The sequence below is a fragment of the Myotis daubentonii genome, chromosome 15 (genome assembly GCF_963259705.1).
Source record: "Myotis daubentonii chromosome 15, mMyoDau2.1, whole genome shotgun sequence".
Taxonomy (NCBI): domain Eukaryota; kingdom Metazoa; phylum Chordata; class Mammalia; order Chiroptera; family Vespertilionidae; genus Myotis; species Myotis daubentonii.
Window position 1 is genome coordinate 46,524,090 of NC_081854.1, and position 17,728 is coordinate 46,541,817.

At 40.6% G+C, this 17,728-nt stretch overlaps 1 protein-coding gene and 1 pseudogene across 1 annotated transcript in view; both read right to left on the bottom strand.

Moving 5' to 3' along the window:
• The window catches only part of LRRC36 (leucine rich repeat containing 36), a 40,694-nt gene that overhangs the window by 9,637 nt on the left and 13,329 nt on the right, over positions 1-17,728 (bottom strand). The window contains exons 5-9 of the mRNA XM_059667776.1: positions 16,164-16,252; positions 12,442-12,569; positions 10,304-10,355; positions 7,254-7,694; positions 4,479-4,768 (exon numbers count right to left, since the gene is read on the bottom strand). Of these exons, the coding sequence (XP_059523759.1) occupies positions 4,479-4,768; positions 7,254-7,694; positions 10,304-10,355; positions 12,442-12,569; positions 16,164-16,252 (1,000 nt within the window). The remainder of the gene's footprint in view (positions 1-4,478; positions 4,769-7,253; positions 7,695-10,303; positions 10,356-12,441; positions 12,570-16,163; positions 16,253-17,728) is intronic.
• On the bottom strand, positions 16,541-16,642 carry LOC132217716 (U2 spliceosomal RNA; annotated as a pseudogene).

Here is a 17,728-nt window from a genome sequence, read left to right on the forward strand (position 1 = left end):
TGAGTCTTTTCATTTTCAGCAAATTATGGCTCATGGCTTTTAAAAATAAATTTTTATTATTTGCTTAAATTATTAATAATGAATTATTATTATTATTACAGTCAGTTGGTCAAAAATAAATTTTCTAATCACAAATTCATGTTCAATTTAATTTTGCGTATCATGGAATTACTTTTAATAACCTTTTAAATGCTCTTTTCAGCAATTTTCTGATTTATACTTTTCTAGAAACGGAACAGTATATTTCTTTTATATTTACATCCAAGTTGCTCTTTTACAGATCTTCATACAAATAAAAATAGTATCTAACAGAAAAAAAGGAAAGAGTTTTTAAGATTATCCAGGAAAATGCACTGAGATTTTAATTGCTATTTTAACAATATATATGGAGTAGAGGTGAAAAAATTTCCTAGAACATGTCTTATTAATACAGCATCCCAAATATTCTAAGTGTTCCTGTACCTTCCTGAACCTAAATACATTAACACACAGTGCTGTCTGGAAAAATAGTGACTGAAAATGGGACAAATGGACCAGAAAGTGAAGAAAGTATTACGAGACTGCCCCCTTTGGTATACAAAAATTACAGCCACCTCTGAAGTTTTGAAAATGGAATAGAAAGTATTTAGGCAAGAACATACAATGGAGCCAAGATAGTGTCTTCGATAAATGGTGTTGGGAAAATTGGACAGATATATGCAAGAAAATGAAACTAGACCACCAACTTACACCATACACAAAAATAAACTCAAAATGGATAAAGGACTTAAATGTACGACAGGAAACCATAAAAATTCTAGAAGAATCCAAAGGCAACAAAATCTCAGACATATGCCGAAGCAATTTCTTCACTGATACAGCTCCTAGGGCACTTGAAACTAAAGAAAAAATGAACAAATGGGACTACATCAAAATAAAAAGCTTCTGCATAGCAAAAGAAACCATCAACAAAACAAGGAGAAAACCAACTGTGTGGGAAAACATATTTGCCAATGTCATATCTGATAAGGGCCTAATCTCCAAAATTTATAGGGAACTCATACAACTTAACAAAAGGAAGATAAACAATCCAATCAAAAAATGGGCAAAGGACCTAAATAGACACCTTTCAAAAGAGGACATCCAGAAAGCCAAGAGACATATGAAAACATGCTCAAAGTCACTAATCATCCGAGAGATGCAAATCAAAACAGCAATGAGGTACCATCTCACACCTGTCAGACTGGCTATCATCAACAAATCAACAAACGACAAGTGCTGGAGAGGATGTGGAGAAAAAGGAACACTTGTGCACTGCTGGTGGGAATGCAGACTGGTGCAGCCACTATGGAAGACAGTATGGAGTTTCCTTAAAAAACTGAAAATGGAACTCCCATTTGACCCTGTGATCCCACTTCTAGGAATATATCCCAAGAAACCAGAAACACCAATCAGAAAGGATATATGCACCCCTATGTTCATAGCAGCACAATTCACCATAGCTAAGATCTGGAAACAGCCTAAGTGCCCATCAGTAGATGAATGGATTAGAAAACTGTGGTACATCTACACGATGGAATACTATGCTGCTGTAAAAAGGAAGGAACTCTTACCATTTGCAACGGCATGGATGGAACTGGAGAGCATTATGCTAAGTGAAATAAGCCAGTCAATAAAGGAAAAATACCACATGATCTCACTCATTCATGGACAATAGAGACCATTATAAACTTTTGAACAATAATAGATACAGAGGCAGAGCTGCCTCAAACAGATTGTCAAACTGCAGCGGGAAGGCCGGGGAGGGTTGGGGGGCAGGAGGTAGGGGGGTAAGAGATCAACTGAAGGACTCATATGCATGCATATAAGCATAACCAATGGACATAAGACACTGGGGGGTAGGGGAGGCTAGGGGACTGTCTAGGGCGGGGGGAAAAATGGACACATATGTAATACCCTTTGTAATACTTTAAGCAATAAAGAAAAAAAAAAGAAAGTATTTAAAGAGGAAAAAAAAAAATCAAACTTGTAAACCCATGCCAATGTTCAAAAAGATTTCCCACAACTGACAACAAAGCGACTAGAAATAGTCACTGCTTCCTTATAGACAGCAAATGATTAAATAACAAATGATTCATATGACAAAGGATCATACGTTCCAGAAAAGAAAGGGCCATGAGAGCTGAGGTTTCTTTTTTTTTTTTTTAAATATATTTTATTGATTTTTTACAGAGAGGAAGGGAGAAGGATAGAGAGTTAGAAACATTGATGAGAGAGAAACATTGATCAGCTGACTCCTGCACACCCTCTATTGGGGATGTGCCCGCAACCAAGGTACATGCCCTTGACCGGAATCGAACCCGGGACCCTTCAGTCCACAGGCTGATGCTCTATCCACTGAGCCAAACCGGTTAGGGCTGAGGTTTCTCTAAATAAAGAGAAAAAGGCTTCATAATGGAAGTGGGGCCTGGAGAAAAATTAAAACTCAAACAGATGAGAGGAGAGTACAAGGCATTCTTTATAGACAATGCATGCAAAGGCAGTGACAAAACTTAGTTACCTAAAAAAAACTGAAAAACAATGACATTCCACAGTACACTGGTATCATACTATCTACACTAATAAAAGAGAAAAATGGTAATTGGCATACGACGATACCCTTTTCATTGGCTAATCAGGGCTATATGCAAATTAACTGCCAGCTATGATTGGCAGTTAACTGCCAACTAAGATTGGCAGTTAACTGCCAACAAGATGGCGGTTAATTTGCATATGTAGGCACAATGCAGGGAGGCGAAAGGGAAAGCAGGAAGAAGCCCCCTGCCACTGACAGTGATCAGAAACCCAGGGGGGAGCTAAGAGCTGGGGGGCAGGGCAAAGGCGGCCCTGGGGCCGCCTTTGCCCTGCCCCCCAGCCATGATCAGAGAATCAGGTGCCTTTTCCGCCCTGGCCAGTGATAGCAGGAAGTAGGGGTGGAGCCAGTGATGGGAGCTGGGCACGGTCGAAGCTGGCAGTCCCAGGAGCTAGGGGTCCCTTGCCTGGGTCTAAAGCAGAGCCCACGATCGCGGGGCCGCTGCAGCTGCGGGTCCCCGCTGCCTGAGCCGGACGCCTCAGCCAGAGGCGTTAGGCCTGGGCAGGGGTGGAGCCTGCAACCGCGGGGAGCTGGGGGTCCCCTGCCCAGGCCTGACACCTCTGCCAGAGGCCTCAGGCCGGGTCAAGGGGCCGATCCGGTGATTGGTGATCGGAGGGTGATGAGGGTCAACTCCTCTGGCGGAGGCATCAGGCCTGGGTGGGGGGCGGAGCCGGGGATTGGGGGGATATGATGGTCCCCTTGCCCAGGCCTGAAGCCTGGGTCAGAGGTGTCAGACTTGGGCGGGGGGTGGAGCAAGCGATCAGAGGGAGATGGGGGTCCCCTGCCCAGGCATGATTCCTGGGCCAGAGGCCTCAGGCCTGGGCGGGGGCCAGAGCCAGTGATCGGGGGGAGATGGGGATCCCCTGTCCAAGCCTGACACCTCTGGCGGAGGCGTCAGGCCTGGGCAAGGGGCCGATCAGGTGATCAGAGGGTGATGGGGGTCTACGCCTCTGGCTGAGGCATCAGGCCTGGGCAAGGGGCAGAGCCAGCAATCGGAGGGGTCTGGGGGTCCCCTGCCCAGGCCTGATGCCTGGGCCAGAGGCATCAGGCCTGGGCTGGGGGCAGAACCAGTGATGGGGGGAAATGAGGGTCCCCTCCCCAGGCCTGACGCCTCTGTCAGAGGCGTCAGGCCTGGGCAAGGGGCTGATCCTGCGATTGGAGGGTGATGGGGGTCAACGCCTGAGGGCTCTCAGTATGTGAGAGGGGGCAGACTGGGCTGAGGGACACTCCCCCCCACACACACCCAGTGCACGAATTTAGTGCACCGGGCCCCTAGTAACTTTATAAAATTAATTATATTGTATATGTGGGAATGGTTATTGATTTGTTGTTCATTCTCTGAACCATTCTCAGCTAAAAATACCTTGGGTAATCTAATTCATTTTCTAGCTGCTGCTACTTTGGGGGACAAATGGAATAATTCTACTTTCTAGACAGAAAAGTAATGTTTTTAGAAGAAACGTTTCAAGCAAGTTGCTTGTGGCCAAAGCAAATGTATAAACATGATAAATAACAAGGCCACAGGGATCACTCTCCAGCCAACCCTGATCCCCAAGCAACTTTTGCATTCCTTCCTTGGGTAAACTCTGTCTGCCACTTATTATTATCGAAGTACTTCCCCACAATGTTTATGCTCTGGCAGTAGATTCTTTCTGTGACAACAATTAAGCAATGTGGAAGAAGGGGAATGACTTTCCCAAGGGCAGAATCCCAGGCTTTGGCCTGGCAGTATTAACTATTGGCCTCTGAAAATCCCTTTGAGTTTCTAGCACTCTTGGTCAGAACCACCCCCACTCCCAAAAAGAACCCTATTCTGGTCTTACATCTGAGGTGTTTCATTCATAAGCACAAACAAGCCAACACTTGCCTCGCTGCCTGCAGCATCTCTGAAACCATGCTTTGGATTCAGCGTGGCAAAGATATTGTCCTTCCGTTTGAATCCTCTCTTCGATGGGCTTAGTGACCTCTTGGTCAAACTCTCTCTGTTTTCTGAAGTCCCAGTAGGCAACAGCAGGGTGCGTAGAGAGTCTCCCAGGACGGAGTTGTTTGGGAAATGACCATGTGCTGGGGTCAAATCCCCAAGGCCGGTGGATAATTGTTGCTCTACATTGACCAGCAGAGCAGGGTCACTGTTGAAATGGGTTGTGGCATACAGATCTGTGAAAGGAACAGGCTAGGAGATGAATCTGCTCTTCAACTCTCCCTTGTTTCACTTCCATCCTTACCCCACCCAGAGTCCAAAAGTCATAATCTCCCTAGTATATATCCTCAACTCTCTGGACTCTTTTGTCTTCCACCCGACAAAACCCCAACTCTGGTTAAATCCAACTGCCCACACACTCCAGGCCTACACCAGTGAGAAGTAGCTGGAGAACATGCATTTCTTCTCACCGTCTTCACTTTACATACATGACCGCTATTGTAACTGGGCTCTTGTATTGCCTGGCTGTCCTAATACATTAATTTAGTGAATTTACTTTTCTCTTCTTTTCTCTGGGATGACCGTTTCACATCTCTCTTTTCCTGAAACTGAACAACTTATCTTCCCTCCTCACTCTCAGGTACTAATCTATTTCCCTGAGAAAAACAGAGGCAATCAAAGGAAACATCTATGTGATTCCACCACCAAATCTATGTATTTATGTATTTTTTGTATAAATTCTCTGAATTCCTTCTTGTTATAATTGGTGTACTGTCTGTGTTTCATCTAAGGCCAACTTCTCCACTGGTGGACAGGATTCCATCTCCTCTTGACTACCTAAGGATTTTTCTTGTACTTTTCCCTTTTTACTCCTGCATCATCAATTTTCCCTCTACTGGATCATCTCCATCACGATTTCCTTAATCCCATCCCCCCTCCAGCTATAGTTCCATTTCTCTGCTTCCCTTCACTGAAAAACTCCTTGAAAGGGTTGTATATATTTGGTAACTCTATTTCCTCTCTTCTAATTCTTTCTTGAATTCACATTAGTGAGGCTTTTATTAACCACGAGTCTCCTGAAGCTGCTCACTAATGCATTGCCAAATGCTATAATCACTTCTCACTCCCAGGCTCACTCCCTATTAAAAACATCTGACACAATATGTTGATCACTCCCTCCCTCCTCCTTGAAATATATTCTTCACTTGGCTTCCCGGAGACCACTCCCTCTCAGCTTTATTCTCCTACCTCATTGGCTGCTTCTTTCTTGCTCTCTGTGCTGGTTTCTCTCCATCTGCTGGATTTCTAATTGTTAGAGGGCTCAGGGTTTGTCCTCAGATCTCTTTTCTACATTCACTCCTTAGGTGAGATCCTATCCAGTCTCAGTTTTAATGCCATCCATACAATTTTGGTTCCCTGAACACAAAACTAATATGTCTAATTATCTAACTGGCATCTCTGAAAAGTTTTAACAGGCACCTCAGATTTAAGATGTCTAAGATAGCATACTTGATATCTACCCTAAAACCTATTTGTCCCACTCTTTTCCATCTTAGCAAATGATAACTTCATTCTTCCAGTTATTCAGACTCAAAAGAGGGAGTCATCCTTGACCTTATTTCTCTCAATCCATCAACAAATAATGGGATGTTGTCTTCAAAATATATTCAGAATCAATACCACCTCTACCACTAGATAACCTCTTAAATGTTTTTCTAAGTTTCTACCATTGCTCCCATTTTTCTATTCTTAACCCAGAAGCCACAGTAATTGTTAAGTTAGATCATGTCACTCCTCTACTACAAACTCTCCAATGTCTTCTCATCTCACCCAGAATAACAGTTGGACTGCTTGTTTCCTCTTTACACTTCACCTCGCTCACATTGCTGCAGCCATACTGGCCTCCTTGTGGTTCCTTAAACATACTAAGCATGTTCCAGCCTCAGAGACTTTGCACTTACTATTTCCACTGTCTAGAAAGTTCTTCCCCAATTATCCTCATGGCTTGTACTCTCATTTCATTCAAGTCTCTGCTTTTATTATATTTCATCGGAGAAACTTCCCCTGATCATTCTGTCTAAAACATCATCTCCCCCTTATTATACTCTATAACCTTATCTTATTTTTCTTCATAGCACTTATCATAACCTGACATACATTTATATGCTAACTTGTTTATCATCTGTCTTACCCTCTTTAGAATAGAAGGTCCATGAAAGTAGAGACTTTTTTTATTATGGTAAAATATACATAGAACTTTATTTTTATTTGCTATTTTATCTGCAGAGCTATAACATTATCTGGCATATAGTAGGTATTTAATAATTTTTGTATACTTAATAAATAACTAAAGAGGGTACCTCTGTCACTTACCAGAAACTAGATTTTTCTGAAAAAGTTACCAGAATAGAAGTGATTTGTGGCCAGAGAAGACTAGATACTACTAGAAATATGTCTTGGGTTGCTATTTAACTAAAATAACATATATGAAGCTCATATGTCTACATATATTTCTATAATACATCTCATATTTCTCTAATATATCTATCACATTAAACTCATACTCTACAGATTTCTGGAGGTTCCATGGACCACTGGCAACTCTGAACACAATTTAAGTAATGCTGATGCAATTTAAGAAATGTGAATTCCAAAATTTCCAGTTAAACCCTTCATTTTCATGTCCATGAAAAGGCCTAAAAACTGACAGGAAGCTATTACCTGAACTAAGCTTCAAAAGTCTTCCAGTGCTGGAGTCAGGGTTTGACAGAGGAGTCAGTAAGTCTCCACAGGAATGGGATGTGGAAGCCTTCATGTCATTTGAAGGCTTCATGTTATATTCACGGTAGTTCTTGCTTCTCTGAGGCCTTTTACCAAGACTTCCATGCAGGGATAGAGTGTGAGAATAATGACTATCATAATTGTCTAGGCCAATATCTGAAGGTAACTGATAGGGATGGATCTGGCTAGAATCACCGACATCCAAGCGTTTACCCAATAAGGCATCATGGGTAAGCTGATAAGCATCAGGTTTTGGTAGCATGTCCTTTTCTGGAGAAGAACCTGAAGATTTATTGTCCACAAAAGATATTCGGTACCCTTCTTTAGCCATCTTCTCTGGGGATCGAACTGTGGACTGGCGAGGTGAGTAGTGTCTGAATTCTAACCACCACCAAGGAAAATAAAAGGAACAAAATACAATGAGAACTCTTCTTGGCCCAGTTAGGATACCTCACTACACTGGACATATCTCTCTCTACCAGAAAAATTTCTCAGGAAGAGAAATTTCATGTCAACTTAATCCCCTAGGAATTTCCTCCTGAAACTGTAGTGTCAGTTTTCTAGACACTATCCTATAAAAGCCTAATATGCTAAGTGTCCAGTCAACTGGTCGGCCATTCAACCAATCAAAGCATAATATGCTAATGATATGCTAAGGCCACTCAACCACTTGCTATGACATGCACTGATCATCAGGGGGCAGATGCTGATCGGGACTGAGCAAGACAGGCTGGACACGCCTTGGGGCCCTCCCGCAGTCCCTCCCCTGCGGTCCCTCCCCAGCTGGCCAACCTCCCGCATTCTTCCCCGGCCCCGATCATGCACCAGTGGGGTCCCTTGGCCTGGCCTGCACCCTCTCACAATCTGTGACCCAGCCGATTTGAAAAAGAACCAAATCAAATTTATAGAACTGAAAACTAAAACAACTGAAATTAAGAATGTATCAAACAGCAGATTAGACATAGATGAAGAGAATGTTAGTGAACTTAAAGATAGCTCAGGAGTTATCCAGAATTAAGAAACCAGACAAAAAATGATGAAAGAGTAAGAAACAAAGAAGAAAAAGTCAATAATTTCTGACATATATTTATTTAATCAAGAGTCCCAGAAAGATTAGAAAATATTGGACACAGAATATTTGAAACATTTTCCAGAACTAATAAGACACAATTCACTGATTCAAGTGTAATAAATATAGAACAGGATAATAAGAAATCCACATGACATAATAAAACTACAGAAAACCAAAGACAAACAGAAAATCTTAAAAGCAGCCAAATTAAAAGCAGGAGTCACAGACTTCCAGCTGACTCCTCAAAGCAACCACAAAAGATGGAATATAGTCGAACCATCCATATTCTGCCAACCTAGAAATTTATACCCCGCAAAAATACTCTTTAATAATGATGATGATGATGAGCCTGGCTTACGTGGCTCAGTGGTTGAGAGAAATCCTATGAACCAGGAGGTCACGATTTGATTCCTAGTCAGGGCACATGCCTGGGCTGCAGGTTTGATCCCTAGTATGGGGCATGCAGAAGGCAGCTGATCAATGATTCTTTCTCATCATTAATGTTTTTCTCCCTTTCTCCTTCTCCTTTCCTCTCTCTGAAATAAAAAAAAAAATATATTTAAAAGATAATACTGATGATGAAGCCCTAACCAGTGTGGCTCAGTTGGTTGAGCATCATCCCATGCACTGGTTTGATTCCAAGTTGTGGGTTTGATCCTCAGTTGGGGTGCGTGTAGGAGGACGCCAATTAATGTTTATCATATCAATGTTTCTCTCTCTCCCTTCTTCTCTCTCTAAAAAATAAATAAAAACTTATTTTTAAAAATAATGATGATGAAATAGAGGCAATTTCAGACAAAAACTGAAAGAGTTCATCATTAGTAGACCCAAAGGAAATTCTAAAAGATGTACTATAAGCTAGAAGAAAATGGTCTTGGGGAAGAGAAATCTGAGATAAAAAAAGAAATGAATGGCAAATAAAGTGGATAAATTTAAATGAACATTGTATAAAAAATATCTTGTGGGTTTTAAAAAATAGAATTAAAATCTATAATAGTATACATAAATCAGGAGGGACTAAAAGGAGTAAAGTACTTTAAGGTATTCAAATTATCCAAGAGAAAAATTAAGTATTGATTCATTTTAAAATTGTGTAAGTTAAGAACACATATTGTAGTTTTGGAAATCCTATATAATAAAAGGGTAATATGCAAATTGACCCTAACAGTAGAACGACTGGGAATGACTGGTCACTATGACACACACTGACCACCAGGGGGCAGACGCTCAATGCAGGAGATGCCCCCTGGTGGTCAGTGTGCTCCCACAGGGGGAGCTCTACTCAGCCACAAGCCAGGCTGACGGCTGCCAATGCAGCGATGGTGGTGGGAGCCTCTCCCACCTCCTCAGCAGCGCTAAGGATGTCCGACTGCAGCTTAGGCCTGCTCCCTGCTGGCAAGTGGACATCCCCCGAGGGCTCCGGGCTGCCAGAGGGATGTCTGACTGCCAGCTTAGGTCCAACCCCCGAGGAGCAGGCCTAAGCCAGCAGGTGGTCATCCCCCGAGGGGTCCCAGACTGTGAGAGGGCACAGGCCGGGCTGAGGGACCCCCCTGAGTACACAAATTTTTGTGTACCGGGCCTCTAGTAATGCTATAAGTATAGAAACAGTGTATAACTTACAAACTAGTAGAGGGGTAAAATAGACGAAGAAAAACATAATAAATCCAAAAGATGGCAAGAAAGGTAAGAAAAAGAAACAAGAAATAGTCAACTAATACAAAAAGTCAAGAACAAAGGAAGTCAAAATACCCATTTTTCAACCAGAAATGCTTTACAGGGCAGCCCCTCACAAAAGCAGAAAACAGTCTGTTGACCACGAAGGGCCCCAGGGCTGAGACATCTCCTTCTCCCAAATCCCATCACATCTAGATCTCTCTGATTAGTATGGCGAAAAATACTCCGTGAGCAAAATATTTACCATCTTCCTGATGATTATCAGTTGGCATCTCCCTTCTTCCCACTTCTTGCATCTAAAAAGAAGTTTGAAAGTTTAAGAGAAGGTGAGTTTACTACACCAGGCATTCAGAATATTTTTCTATTAGTGATCAAGACCATCCTCGCAGACTAGGGAAAGAGGCCTTCAAGCAAAGGTCCAGGTTTAAGCCTATTTTAAAACTGCCACAATGCCCTGCTGGTGTGGCTCAGGGGTTGAGTGTTGACCTATGAGCCAGGAGATCACAGTTCGATTCCTGGTCAGGGTGCAGGCCCAGGTTGTGGGCTAGATCCCCAGTGGGGGGCATGCAGGAGGCAGCCAGTCCATGATTCTCTCTCATCATTGATGTTTCTACCTCTCTCTCCCTCTCCCTTCCTCTCTGATATCAATACAAATATATATTTTAAAAAATAAATAAAAATGCCACAATACAAAGATGTTCCAGAGTTGCTTTGGAGTAGGTAAGGAGACTCCTTAAAAATACAAAATATCTTTATATAGTAAAAGCCATACCCGTGAAATACTATTTATTTTCCTTCTTAGATAACACAGCGTAGAAGTTAGATGGTGCCACCCTTTCCACCTTTATTTTTTTCTTTTTGAGGAACTCCCATACTTATTTTTACCTTCTGGTAAAGCTGAGTATTGACCACAGGAGCTACTGGGAGTTTTAATAGGCTGAACATTAAACTGAAGCATAATTAAGCAAGGATGATACAAAATAGGAAGCCATCTGGGGTTTGCTTTTTCAAAACTCATCTTAAAGTATTTAGTATATGTTTGGTAGTTATGCAAAGAAAGAAATCCCACTTCCTATTTCTTAAATGAAAAAGGATACACAGCAAGCTATTCAATTTCCTTTTTTCTTTCACTTCAAGAAGTAATTTTTTTAAAATTGGGTATGTTAACCTAAAAAGAGCTATTTAACTTCAACTGTAGATTGGAGTATCCATTGTTTCCATTTCCTTTAAATCAATACTAAGATACTAAAAATGGTAACTGAGATAGTTCCTAAGTCACCCAAGTAGAATTCCTCAAAACAAAGAAACCAACTAAATGCTAATCTGTCTTTTTATAAGATGAAGTTATATACTCAAACTAAAAAAATATTACTAACTTTTTACTAGTTCAGTACTGATTACCCAAATTGTGGATTAATCAGAGCCTTTGCTTCTTTTCCCCCCTCCTTCTGGCTACTTTCAGCAATTTCATTGCTCATAATATATTTAAAAATATAGACAAAAGGAGAAGTTGAATGTAAGGAAGTCAATTCTGCATTATATTCACTCTTATAAATAAGTCTTACATAATGGTTGTATTCTCTCTCCCACCAATGTTTTTCACTAAAGACTTATTTTAAAAATTTCCCCCATCTTGTATGATCTCTACCTTTCCGTTGCCCACAACTTCTATGCCATATTTTTTTAAATATTTTTTTTATTGATTTCAGAAAGGAAGGGAGAAGGAGAGATAGAAACATCAATGATGAGAGAGAATCGCTGATTGGCCTGCAAGCCCCCCACTGGGGGCTGAGCCCACAACCCAGGCATATGCCCTTGACCAGAATCGAACCTGGGACCCTTCAGTCTGCAGGCTGACGCTCTATCCACTGAGCCAAACCGGCTAGGACTTCTATGCCATCTTTACCTGTTTTCTGTTTTGCTTTGTTTTGGTTTGGTTTGGTTTGTTCCAATGAAGAAGCAGCGTTGGGAAAGCCAGCTTTGAGATGTAAGATTCAGTAATTAAAAGGCAGAGGTAGAAAATTTAAGAACAAGATAATAGGAGATAGAGACACTGGGTAGAGAGAAGACATTGAAAAACCAGCCAAAAATTATAACAGCTGCATCCCTATGTGAGGACCAAAATACCTGGCATGAAATGTGCTAAAGTTATATGCATAAATATACCACATTTGATAACAGGTTAGTGGGGAGTGGGAAAGGGGAAATTAAAATTAATGCAGAAGGTCCTCTGTATCCTGTCCTGGCTTTTCCTGTTTAAGGGTCTAAAATGCCCTGATCAAACAAGTCTTATTAGATCTTCAGAAATAATTGAGAGCCCACTGAATTACTAGTACTTATCACTGACTAGTCAATGCATCAGCAGGAAAGTGAATACGTTACCTGTGTCCCCAGTGGGAAAGTGTCTGATTTCTGATCTGGGATACTGTTGCTTTGGGTTGCAGAAGTGCTTGTGAGGGAATCCTTTATTTCCCGGTTGGGGAAGGGAATAAACAGTCCTTTGTTTGAGTCTGTGTTAAAAGAAAAGGCATACAATGGAGCACTGACCAGATGTCAAAGGCAACATATCTGTGGAAAGATACTAGGAGGGAAGTCACAAGATTGAGAGCTAGTTCTGGTGACACTACTTGGAAACCATGTGTAAATGGGCAAATTGCTTAACCTCTCTGAATCTGTCACCTCACTTATAAAACATTATGATAAAAATCTAACCTGCCTATCTCTTAGAGCAGCAGTTCTCAACCTGTGGGTCTCGACCCCTTTGGCGGTCGAACAACCCTTTCACAGGGGTCGCCTAAGACCATCCTGCATATCAGATATTTACATTACGATTCATAACAGTAGCAACATGACAGTTATGAAGTAGCAATGAAAATAATTTTATGGTTGGGTCACAACATGAGGAACTGTATTTAAAGGGCCAGAAGGTGAGAACCACTGTCTTAGGGTGAGGTGAAGCTAAAACAAGATAATGGGTATGAAATAGCTTCATAAATTTTGAAAGGCTCAATAGAAATTAAGAAGAAGGCAAATGTTATACACATTTCCTAGTGAATAAATAAACAAATTGGACTTCATTAAAAATGTTATACATCTAAAAACAATATCCACAGAGTAAAAAGTTATTTTCTATTTCCAGAAGATAAGTTATGTGGATTTATGAAAAAAGGAAAAAAAATTTTTTTTTTTTGGTTGAGCAATTTTAAAAGTTTCACTCAAGGGATGGACTTTGAGTTGGGTCATAAAGAAAGAGTAGGATTTTTTAAAAAATATTTTTTATTGATTTCAGAGAGGAAGGGAAAGGGAGAAAGAGATAGAAACATCAATGATGAGAGAGACCATTGATTGGCTGCCTCCTGCATGTCCCACACTGGGGATAGAGCCTGCAGCCAGGGCATGTGCCCTGACCAGGAATCAAACTGTGACGCTCAACCACCAAGCCACGCCAGCTGGGTGAAAGGGTAGGATTTTGATTAAAACATTCCAAGCAGAAGGGACAGCATTAGTTCAGGGGCAGAGGAGGGAGAAAGGAAGAACTATTTGAGGAAGAGGGAGTGGTTTGGTTTGATTGAAGGATTGGAGATTGCAATTGAGAAATAGATAAGTTTACAGGTTAGGCGGAAGAGACAAACTGCAGCCAGAGTTTAGGGGAAGGCTTGTATGTCAGACTACTGAGTCTTAATTTAGTAGGTGAGTGGGAGCCATGGAAGTTTTTGAGCAGGAAGTATGAGTATCACAGCTGAGTTTTAAGAGAATTAATCTGACAGGATTGTACAAAATACACTGAAGGAAGAAGAGACTGGGAGGCAGCATGGTGTAATGGTTAAGAGGACTTTGATGACAGATAAACCAGAGTTTGCATCTCAGCTCTGCCACTTACTGTAAAACTAGAGCAAGTTATTGCACCTCTTTGGTTCTCAGTTTCCTCATCTGTAAAACAAGGATAATTATAACCATCTTCAAGGTTATTGTGAGGATTAAATGAGATAATGCACAGGGCCTGGCCCAGCATTTGCACTCAGTAAATGATAGCTACTAAGCTTACTTGCTAAGGAACTATTAAAAAAAGAAAAGGAAGGATTGTCAGTTGTGGATCATGAGTATGGACATTCAGCTGGGCTTTAGGGAAGAAAGCGACATCAACTGCGAAGGTGCTGAGCCCGAGTAATGGGAAAGTGGTGGTAACAGTTGGAGGAAAGGGGTTCATTTGTGTGGGTTTGTTTTTAACATGTTTAAATTGAGGGACTGGAAAGTTATCCAATGGTGATTCTAAGTATATATTACTATTTGGTCAACAGAAATGGGGGACTGGTGCAGAGAGAGACTGATACAGTTTGTCAAAATTAGACCAATATATTTAAGAGTCATCTACAGGGAGGAAATAAAGCAAACTGTGGGAATAGATCAGATCTATAAGGGCAAAAAATAGAGAAAGAAGAGAGTTTAAAGGCAGTCTAGATATGCTTATTTTAGAAGTATGGGGAAAGGGAGAGGAACCTTCGAAAGAGACAAAGGTTATGTGGTTAGAAGAGTCAGATGAGGATCCAAGATAGTGGAGTTTCCCTCCCTTGTCTAAATGGTTGATGGGAAAGCACTGTTTTGAACAACTGAGCTAGTGAGAGCTATTCTTCAAAAAGTTTTCTCCTAGCCTGTGGCAGGACCATTAACATGGCATAACCACATTAGTCATATTGAATTACCAACAGTGCTTACAGGCAAAACTCTCCAGGGATCTAGTACAAACATAATTTTCAGTGGAAGCAAAGCTCCTAATGCTTCAAAATAACAAAATAAATTTTATTTTTTTTAAAAATCCAGGCAACAGCTGGAGTTTCTAAGAACCTTTAGAAATGGGCCCTGTGTCTAGTAAAGCAGTTTGTTCTCAGCAGAGATTGTTCACTATAAAACATTTTAATTCATGGAGTGAATCTTTGTGTGTGCTAATGATGTAATATGACATAGGTGAAATTTAATTCAGCTCATATGAAAAGACCAATTATGCTTCAATGTATCTTTGTCTTTCTGGAAATGGATATATAAACACTTTCACCTAAAAAAATGACAGGAAGGTAGTATACCAAATTAACTGGGATTCTCTTTAGGGAAAAGGTTTATAAGTGATTATAATACTATACTTCATGCTTTTCAATATTTTTCAAAATTATTACAATATGATCAATTCTGAAATATTCAAAATGCTATTTAAAATGAAATAAAGAAATGCATGGTCCATGAGCTACATGCATTGAGACTTCCAAGAAAGGAAAATAAAAATCATACCTATGACTTATTTTACCATTAAATACTATAAAAATGACTCATCAGTAAATGTCCACATGAATAGATAAATCAGGAAAACAAAAGACTATATGTTATAAACCCTTAATACCTAAACTACACAGTCTATCTACTAAAGTTATTGCTGGAACTTTAGGATTGATTTTTAGAGTTTGTATATAATTCAATAGATCCTTCAGAGGGAGAGAGGCCTCAACACAGAAGAAAGCTTTCTCAAGTAAAAGGTCATCTGATAAGTGCCAGGTTAATCCACAAGGATCCATTGCATGCAATTTCTCCAGTGGAAAGCTTTCTCCTATCCTGTGGCACTATCATTAAGTGGCATAACCCCTTTAGGCATATTAGATTACCAACAATGCTTACAGGGAACACTCCCAGCACAAAACACAGGAGATTCTGCAGCTGCAAAGGTTCAAGGTGGAAAAGCCCAGAAGGCCCAGAGTGTGAGCTGCATTGATGCAGATGAGTCACAAGTCTCTGGCTAATGAATCAATCACCTTGGCAATGCCAAGGGCCCATGGGGACTGGCAATGCAATTTTTAGGATGTACTAATGATGTAAAGTGATATAAATGAAATTGAACTCTGAGTGCAGCTTGTGCTTTGATGGCTTCTAGCTTAGGCCTGCTCAATAAATAGGGTCCTTCTGGCAGGGAGAGGAAGAAGGAAAAACAGCCAGTAAATCTTGTGTTTGCTTCAAATCTGTTATTTCTCAACTGTTTTGTCTTCATTCTACCCAAGATTGGCCACAAATGCCGAAACAACTAATGTTTTAATCATTTGTGATGAGAGAGAGAGAAAGCTTACCAGTTTCAATCCTGTTATCAACATCAGCACTGACTTTTGATGCAGAGCTCTCATCTGTCATACCGTTTTTCATGCTCTTCTCCCTAGAGCTGCCGTGTAGAATGATTTATTTAAAACTCAAAAGATTTCTGAGATGACCAATAAATGCTATTTAGAAAATACTAATTCATGGTGAGCTAATTTAAAAAAAATTTTTGTTGTTGTTAATCCTCACCCGAGGATGTTTTTCTATTAATTTTTAGAGAGAGTGGAAGGGAGGGGGAGAGACAGAGAGAAACATCAATTGGCCGCCTCCCATATGCGCCCTGACCAGGGCGAGGGATTGAGCCTGCAACCCAGGCATGTGCCCTTGACCAGAATTGAACCCGGGACCCTTCAGTCTGTGGGCCAACACACTGTCCACTGAGCCAGTGATCTCATTTTTAAACTGATAAGAACAGATACTACACTTGATCTTGGCCACAAGGCTGAGAAGCGATGTGATCTCATTTTTAAATGCTGTAGAACATATTAATTTCACAAAATTTCAGTTAAAGTCATTTTTTAAAAGTCATATTTTTACTGGGAACATGATAGAGAAGGGCACTTATAGCTGAGCCTTTAAAGTATTAAAGCCAGAAAATTCAGAACTTAGGCATTCTGTCTTCTTGATACAGACTTAGGTCTGAATGATTTTGAGGAAATAAGATATTTTCTTTGGAATTAAAAACTCAAAACACAGAAAGGAAGGTTTTGCTGCCAAGAATTATAATAGAGACAAACAGCCATTAATTAGAAAAACAGACATGAAAGGCAAATAACTATTAGCACTTTACTGATGTACTAAATTAAATTGTGAAGTACAGTAAGCAAACAACCTAGAGCCCGTGGTCTGCAAACTGCAGCTCGCGAGCCACATGCGGCTCTTTGGCCCCTTGAGTGTGGATCTTCCACAAAATACCATGTGTGGGCGTACATGTACAGTGTGATTGAAACTTTGTGGCCCATGCGCAGAAGTTGGTATTTTGTGGAAGAGCCGGTATTTTGTGGAAGAGCCACACTCAAGGGGCCAAAGAGCCGCATCTGGCTCATGAGCCGCAGTTTGCCGAGCCACAGTTTGCCGACCACTGACCTAGACTATGAGCCAGGCACTTTATACCCAACATTTCATTTAATCATAAAAGCTCTCCTATGATATGTTATCCCCATTATGGGTTCAGGGAGCTGGGACTAAGAAAGGCTTAAAAAAAATTTTTTTTCACCCAAGGTTGGAAAGCTTGTAAGATAATACTTAGTAATATTTTACCCCTGGTTTTGCAATCATTATATGGTAACTAAACAGAAATATGATGGCACTAATTATTTGCCTTACTAGAAAGTTTATTCAGTTATACATTAATTTATCTCTGTATTTCTATAGGAAGCAGGGTACCCCAAGGCCTTTAAAATAGGAATTACTTTATAAAATACATATCCTATATAATAAAAGCCTAATATGCTAAGTGTCCAGTTGTCTGGTCATCCGTTCAACCAATCAAAGCATAATATGCTAATGATATGATAAGGCTGCTCAACCGCTGTCTATG